General features: G+C 37.2%; 2 protein-coding genes across 3 annotated transcripts in view; both read right to left on the bottom strand.

The window, feature by feature from the left end:
* Positions 1 to 29: 29 nt before the first annotated feature.
* On the bottom strand, positions 30 to 3,769 carry LOC105452345 (4-hydroxyphenylpyruvate dioxygenase). The gene is made up of 12 exons (XM_011693356.1): positions 3,660 to 3,769; positions 3,403 to 3,429; positions 3,204 to 3,266; positions 2,787 to 2,891; positions 2,470 to 2,595; positions 2,100 to 2,189; positions 1,910 to 2,010; positions 1,547 to 1,624; positions 994 to 1,228; positions 606 to 728; positions 406 to 522; positions 30 to 259 (listed from the first exon to the last, which is right to left on the bottom strand). Exons 1-12 carry the CDS (start codon positions 3,660 to 3,662, stop codon positions 185 to 187), a joined length of 1,143 nt encoding a protein of 380 aa, XP_011691658.1. The 5' UTR covers positions 3,663 to 3,769; the 3' UTR covers positions 30 to 184.
* Positions 3,770 to 5,013: 1,244 nt separating this feature from the next.
* LOC105452347 overlaps positions 5,014 to 8,228 on the bottom strand; it is a 7,993-nt gene continuing 4,778 nt past the window's right edge. For both annotated transcript variants that reach the window (XM_011693364.1, XM_011693363.1), the window contains exons 10-12: positions 7,530 to 8,068; positions 7,040 to 7,266; positions 5,014 to 6,706 (exon numbers count right to left, since the gene is read on the bottom strand). In XM_011693364.1, coding sequence (XP_011691666.1) covers positions 6,532 to 6,706; positions 7,040 to 7,266; positions 7,530 to 8,068 — 941 coding nt within the window. In that variant the 3' untranslated portion in view covers positions 5,014 to 6,531. The remainder of the gene's footprint in view (positions 6,707 to 7,039; positions 7,267 to 7,529; positions 8,069 to 8,228) is intronic.

Genomic DNA, 8,228 nt, shown 5'->3' on the forward strand with positions numbered 1-8,228 from the left:
TAGACGGTGTTGAAATAAATTTCGATTTTATATACATAAACACACTTTTTAATGTGATATCTCATTATAATAAGTAGACTAATACAATTAAGTACAAAGATACTCGTCCGTCACTCTTTCATAGGATTTACTTTATGCGGGCTAACGGTTCTAATTTTACAAATATATCAGCAATGTTGGCATTCTACAGATTCCCACGTTTCGCTTGCTCCAATTCGATCGCTTCGAACAATGCTTGGAAATTGCCGGCGCCGAAACCCTAAGGAAGAAATAGCAAATTAAATACGATTATTTAAATATTAGTTAACTTTTCTTCGTGTTTTTTTTTTTAGATACTAGTAAATTTTTGTAAACTTACAGATGTAAAATTACGATGCTACGCACTTTTTCCTTCGATATACTTACGTTATGGTTGCGCCTCTGTATGACTTCTATGAACAGCGTTGGCCGGTCCTGCATGTTTTTCGTGAATATTTGTAGAAGGTATCCGTTCTCGTCGTAGTCTATTAATATCTTTAATTTCTACAAAGCGAATAACAATTGAATTAATAGAAAACGTGTTGCAACTTGTACCGTTAGCTTTAGATCGTTATCAATAAAGGTACCTGTAGTATATCCAAGTCCTCTACGATTTTCGTGCCACTGGCTTCCAGACGGTTTCTGAGCATGTCGTAATAACTGTCGGGTACATCGAGAAACTCCATCCCTCTGGCACGCAGATTTGTTATCTGCAAAAAAAATAGAGCGTGAGAACGGTTGTGTGTGTGTGTGTGTGTATGTGTGTGACATTTTTTATATCTTAATTTTAGTGAATTAAAAATATTGAAGAAACTCATGTGTTAATTATTATTAATTAGTAAAAATTATAGAATAAAAATATTAAGAGAGTTGTAACCAAAAAGTTGGGTTTTTTAAAGCTGCTTTTATATTGCACGGCATTTTGCAGGAAATACGCGTAGATATAATTAAGGACGCGCAATTATTATCTTATACCGCTGTAATAATATCGCCGGTATTGAGGGCGATATGCTGCACGCCGGCGCCTCCGTAGTACTCGACGTACTCCTGAATCTGGGATCGTTTCTTCCCTGGCGCGGGCTCGTTGATGGGCATCTTCACCGTCTCCTCCCAGTTCGTCATCACGATGGACCGTAGCGCGGAATATTCCGTGTGCAGCTGCGTGTCGTCCACCGACCAGAATCTGTGGAACTGTAAACACTTCTCGTACCTGAGAGAGAAAGAGAAATTCGTTATTTGAGTTAAGTATTTTATTTTTCAGCCTATGAATATTTTATCAGCGGGAATTTGGAGATATCTAATTTATGGATCTCTCACAGTATATTCGATGAGCGTGAGAACGCATTTTATTCTACATTATTACATTAATGCACTAACGTAGCATTTTACTAATGAATTGTAACATACGTTGTTATCAACTACTAATCTAAAATAAAATCAGGAGAAAATGCGTTGGATTGTATATACGACTTCTCGTTAGCATAAACGTGTTTACGTTCACAAATAGATAAATTCACCATTTACATACCATTCCGCGACGGGTTCCATCTGACTGTCGGGCTGATTACCCACCACATGGTCCACGAAATTCAAATGTATTCGCGGCCTACGATAAAATAAGTACATCGAATTAGTTTACAGTTAGTTATGTTAGAAACATGAGTATCCCATGTTTCTTTTGCGCTCAACATATTAGAGATTAATTCTAGGATATTTTAAATTTATCGGGGAATTTAAAATAAAGAATGTCCTTAATTTTTCTAACGAATAAAATATTCTCTTTTCGTCCGAGAGATATGCGAAATATTGTGATTAAAATATTATTTTAGTTTTCTTTTTAGAGTGGAATGATTCTGGCTTTTGCTACTATATCGCGCTTTTGCATACGCACAATTGTTCGATAAGAGCATCCTTCGGTGACCTCACAAAGCCCGGCAAGAAGAAGCCCTTGTACCTCGTCCTGTCGACTAACGTATGGAGTGTATCGCCATACTATAAAATAAAAAAGACATTAATTGTCATCCAGAAAACAATGATATCGCAGATCGTAGGGAAGTAATCGTATATATTTTTATATTTACGGTTTTCATAGTGGCCATCCTCACGGTGCCGTGTTCGTCGCTTTCCTCCCATACGTCGCGCACTATTTCAGCGCCCCTCTCCTTAGCAATCTGCATACGCATATCGTTTAAAATATTAACATGAAGATAGAGGCTGCGTTTAACTTAACGCTTGCAATTCTTGAGAGCATTATTTGTCCTTGTTTAACATTTGACTTGACAAACAAGAATGAAATGATTCCAAGAGCATTGCGAGTGGAAAAACGTAGCCAAAGTTGAAAGTTACTTTTGCTGTCATTTTCCGATAGAAAAAAAAATAAAGTGTCGCTTTTAATTTTAGAGGAACTTCTATTTTTTCAGCGAAGAAAAAGCATCTCTTTCATTTCTTTACCATCACAATGGTGTCGACGTCTTCAACGTTGAACGCCACATCTCGCACGCCGTCCCCATGTCGAGAAAGATGCTCCGACATTTCTTCGTTATCAGGCTCGTACGGAGATTCGAATACAAACACTATCTACGATCGATGATGTTGATAATGAGAAAACTATACGTCTTGGGCGATCGTATCGTAAGATTTCGAAAAGAACTATTCTTTGTCGTTAAAAATAAGCCGTTAATTAAGGTAAATCTATTGAAGAATTTTTTCTAATTTTGATCTCTACTGCTGCTTATACATTCGTCAGTGCGACTAAAAAAATTACTTACTTTGTTCTGTCTGACGGCGTACGCGGCTGTTCGTCTGGAGCCAGTCTCCAAACCGCGATATCCAAACGGCTCGAATCCCATTCTGCATCGGTAGAAACTGGCGGCCTACAAGCGACGCAATTCATTTTCGCATATAATCTATGCAATTTCTATATTTTTTTTTTCTTATATTTCACTTTATATACGAGGCATTTTCTGACACGTGGAAAATATAAGAACGATTCAAGATATAAGAAAGATTCAGGAATAAAACCAACAAAGTTTGTGTACATAGATAGCTTGATAAAATTGATAAAATTCGAAGAGAACCATAAAGATAAAGAGCAGACTCATAATGAACACTATACATTCGATTTCTGAGTTTTTTTTCTAAAATATTCCCACGTATTAAGAAACACTGCGCGTATGAGAACTTACCTGCTTTGCATTTCCGACCCAGAATCTTATGTGATCGAAACTGAGAAATTTTCCTCCAATGGGCTGAAAAATGCAGATATCGCGTCACATTTCTAATAGTTATTCTCTCTATAATTACTATATATAAATTTTAAATAACAGTAATTCCAGACGAGAAATCAACGTCTTTCCAACATTTTGGTGAGAAATGCCTGTTTACCTGGAGTCCTTTATCGGTGTAGGTCGTCTGGAAGGAAACGCAAAGAATTTATTTTATTATTAGGACAAATAAATGAATTAATAAATAAATGTTTGTTATAAACGAGACAACGGATTTCCACGATGCGTATCACATAGAAGGATCTCAAAAAAGTCCGTCTTTGCGAATTGTATGTAAGTGTTGGACTCAATAATGAAGTAAATTAAAAAAGAAAATAAATTCTATTAGGTCTAGTCGGAGTTAGTTCTCCAACTTACCATGATGAATCTCGAAATCGAGGAAACCGGTAAAAAGTCTTTTCTAGGAGGATACCGAGCACTCGATTATCGCGAGCTGCATCGAGTTTGCCTTTAAATATCAAGCTCACCGGCCCTCACTATCACGCGATTGGTCTACGGCGGGGGCTTGTTTGTGCCACGTTCTTCGTGGTCAGTGGCCCATAAATCAAGCCGGTGACGACGACAGGTTTTTTTTTTTTAATTAAACGCATCATTAAAGCCGTGATATACGCTTGACGACACGTATTCGAGGTGGGCTCGCCTTCCTAATTAGCACACGATACCACATTTCTCCGATTGATCCTATAGCTATGCATATAAGCAAGTTTTCTGAAGGTCCTCAGTATTGCGTCACAAAAATTTCCATTTTACGTAATTTTAGACAAATTATTTTCTGATAAATCGATTGTAGTAAATTGGTAAGAATATTTATTAGTTGTATATATATCTTGGTCTTGTACGAAATTACTGTTAGTGATAACATTATTTTACAAAAATAAATACGTCTTTTGCAAAATGTTTAAAAAACTGCAAATTGCAAAGAAATGTATAGGAAATTCGTACAATACTGTTCAATCCTATTAAAGTCGAATTGAAATGGTTAAAAAAAGCTTTTCTGCATTTATACAAAAAAACTCGCGATATAATAATAATTATTATATAAAGAGCCATTTAATAAATGCTAGAGCGATCCATAATAAAATCTCGGTATCTCTTTCATTCGCTTCGGAACAACTTCGGATTTGTCACCTTCGGCATATTAAAGTAGTTTTTCGCGTAAACATATCACTTTCCGTATCACGTAGTAAACATATTTATGCCGCCTGGTGTTAGAATGCAGTTTTTCCGTGTACACACCCTCTAATACATTTATGCATTTATACTACGTAATATTAAATTGGAGCATGCTTTTTTGCTGTTTACCTTAAACGCTTAGACGATGCGTTAACTACGACAAATGTGCCTGTCGATTTTATTAGTATTAAATTTAATATCAATATTAAATTCCATTGATTTATCAGGAGCATCTCATAACATTTGATTGTCACTTCACGAATAATTATTTAATAATTAAATTTCAAGGCTTCTGTATTATACGGTACTCAATAAAATTAAAGCATTACTTAAAATCAGCGCTAAAGGAAAAACTTAAAGTAACGTGTAATTTTAAGTGATGCTTTAATTTTGTTGAGTAGTATAATAATCATAAATAGTATTTATGAAAATAAAAAATAAATATCTTTATAATTATTCGAATAAAAAGTGACTTTAAAACTAATAACTTTATTATATAAAAGATCACAGGATGCGCCGGGAAGTTCAAGAACGTATGTAAAGAACGATAAATCGCTTTATTAGACTTCATCGCAAACAAAACATAAGAGCACAGAGAAAAAGATCACCAGAGAATACACGCAATGATAAAACATGATTCAATCTCTCTGCTCGCCAAAAAATCTCGATGCATTGTATTAGCAATTTAAATAACATTTAAATTAATCGCAACATAAATATTTTGGAAATATTGCATATCGTTGTTACGAAAAACTTGTCTCGAGGAAGATTTCTGCGTGAGGTCATCGACATTTTTATTTAAATACTATGAGACAAAAAATTGATTTAATTAACACCGAGACGGCGGTGATGTTGCAAAAAGTAGCGCATAAAACGTCGCATAAAATATCTTTTACATTAAAATTGACAACGTCGATTAGATGATTCTTGCAATATTATTATTCATCTCTATTCTTTTTCCCCTACAAAAGCAAGTCGGACGACTAGAAATACTGGACGCAGCGCGAAATACTGATTTCCGTCTCTCTTCTCGGAGAATACATTATACCTTTAACTATCCTCTAATTCTAATAAAACTGAGTGTCTAATTCGCGCTGATTCGATTAAAATGCAAATAAGTTAGTAATGGCTCGTTATGCGTTATGTATAATAAATGCGTATGTACAATAAATCGGCTATATATACAGGATGTCCGAGAATCACTTAAGATACAGTGCTGTATCCCATAAAATCCGGAATCAACCTTTTTCTTCAGATATCAATATTCTACATCTCTTAGTAACTTTTAAATAATAGAAAAAGCGAGTATTTTTATAGTAATTACTTAGACGGTGAATCCAATAAAAATCTTGTTAAGGCTAAAACTCGCTTTAAAAATTAAATTACGGACAATATTACATTATTTACCTTCACTTTCGAAGTCTGGTTCCCAAAAGGCTTCTCCCTTCTAATTGACTTATAAATCAGAATCTACTGAGATATGCCCGCCTCTCACGATACATATCGTAGGTAGGTTAAAATTTTAGAAACTATCTCTCAAGTTATTTTAAAAACAATGTAACGCTATCTACTTTCCGTCGATTCTAAGACATCTTATATACAATAACATATATAACATATTATAAATAACATTTGCTATGATATCGGTTTGCACGATTGATGAAACGGTAAAGTACAAACTGGTTGGTCGCTATCGTAGAAAATTTCTCGACACGGTAATTACACGCCTAGGAATTACGTAGGTACACTGCAGCGGTATATAAAAGCTCTTCGATCTTTGCCGCCGATTCTTTTTGGAATTTACGCTTGGTACATTGGAAAATCACAGATTACAAAAATACACGTAGAAAAACATTCCCGTATATTTCCCGTTGTTAAAATTATCTCGTCAAAGTAACACATTCGATTCTCCTCTTTCTCTTTCCCTCTCTTGTACTGGATATGATAATTTCTCTTGCCGAGAGCAAATAAGCGAAATCGTGAACGTATGCATTATCCTCCTCCTTTTTTTTCTGACAAAAAAAAAGAAAAAGAAGTAACGCGCAGTCCCCGCAATTTACAGCAGCACGATCCCGTGATCCCGTTCCAATCGACGTTTCGCCTTGAGAGCCACGATCCCCATCAGATCCGCCGGGGTGGGAAGCGCCGCGAAAGCGTTCGGCGCCACTGCTTGCTGGTAGAAAACTTCTACTCCCCCGCTCTGGTTACCGTAAACCACCGTGTCTTCCGTTCTACCCAATAAAAATATTCTCTTATGCCAAGGCCTTTAACTAGGCAAACTCGATTCTTATCATAATATCTTAACACGTTCACTCGCCACGTAATGTTATAAGAACTTCTTATTCTTAATTTTCTGCAAATTTAACTAGGCAAAATAAATCTCGTAAAGCGAGAAATTGTAACATGATCACCTAATTAGAAGATATTTGTTTTACAAGGAATTCGCACTAAAAACTAAAACCAGCTCGCGAATAAGAAAGAGAAGGAGTCTCAAATATAGATTAAATATAAAGTAAACAATGAATTTTTTCGCTTTCTAAAGAATTAAGATCTTCGAAGATTACCTGACGATAATGTCCGTCAAACTGCTGGTTTGCGTAAATCTGTCGTGAAGGCAGGACACGATGTCCAACTCGGTAACGCCCCAGAGTCCAGAACGTTGCACCGTGTCCCACTGCGGATCCACATTCAGAATACTGTACAGCTCCTTGTTCTCCGTGGATGGCAGCGGTTCCAGACACTGTTGCAGCCGCGATTCGAGCTTACCCAACGTGCTCACGCAAGTATGCCACTATACGAAACAAATTATTTATTATTCGTATAACTGCAAAACAAATCATTTGTCTATTCTCATAACTGCGTATTGACATGAATAACACTCGAGAAAATATTTCGGACAATAAAAAAATCCATTCTTTTAATTATTTCCTTAAATTTTCTCTTAAAAGTGATATTATATTATATTATTGTTCATAAAAAATAATCCTTTGTAATTTCTTTTTACTCCTGAATTTAAATCTTGTTAAATGAATTTTATGATACTTTCGCACCTACCAAAGCATGTATCAAATCCGGATTGTTCGCGGTGCCGTTCTCCATCAGCAGCACCAGCACCATGTTCTGATAGCCGCAGAGAAAGAGCTCGGTTTTCACGAGGCAGGCGGCGGGATCGTCCTTGTTGACCCAGTCCTCGTCCAGCTCGTCCTCGCCGTCGCTCGCCTCCTTCTCGGCGGACTCCAGTTTCTGCCTGATCATCTGATTCGTCGTCGTCGCTGCGGTGACCGTCGCGCCGCCGGAAAATCCGGACAGGTCGCGAAATTCGCTCGGCGTGGTCTCGCGGCTGCAGAAACCGCTGGTTCGCTCGTCGGCCAGCAGACTCAGCTTCGACATCAGCGGCGTCAGCTGCAAACCGTCCAGCTTCCGTCTCTGCGGAAACTCGAACGAGCTTCCGACGCCACCGCACTCCGACGTCGATTTCCGCCGATCGTCGCCGTTGGACACCTCGGCGACGATGTTGAGCGGCTTCAGCGGCAGGCTCATCGATCTCTTGTACGTCTCCTGCTTGCTTTTGTCGTACCCAGGCTTGGCGCATTCTGAAGATTTATATTTGAAACGAATGTTTGAAACACACTTCGAGCAGAACATTCACGATATTACTATCGCTAATGCTGTTACTCTTATTATTCGTCTTTTCTTCAACATTGGAAATGCATTCTTTTTATTTAAAAAAAACGACAAGGCACACAGGGGATA

The sequence above is a fragment of the Wasmannia auropunctata genome, unplaced genomic scaffold, assembly GCF_000956235.1.
Source record: "Wasmannia auropunctata unplaced genomic scaffold, wasmannia.A_1.0 LD336033.1, whole genome shotgun sequence".
NCBI classification, from domain to species: Eukaryota; Metazoa; Arthropoda; class Insecta; order Hymenoptera; family Formicidae; genus Wasmannia; species Wasmannia auropunctata.

Coding starts and splice junctions, on each gene's coding strand:
- LOC105452345 (XM_011693356.1), bottom strand. Junction 2,596..2,786: donor ACGCCGTCAGACAGAACAAA/GTAAGTAATTTT, acceptor CATCGATCGTAG/ATAGTGTTTGTATTCGAATC. Junction 1,625..1,909: donor GATGCTCTTATCGAACAATT/GTGCGTATGCAA, acceptor ATTTTATCGTAG/GCCGCGAATACATTTGAATT.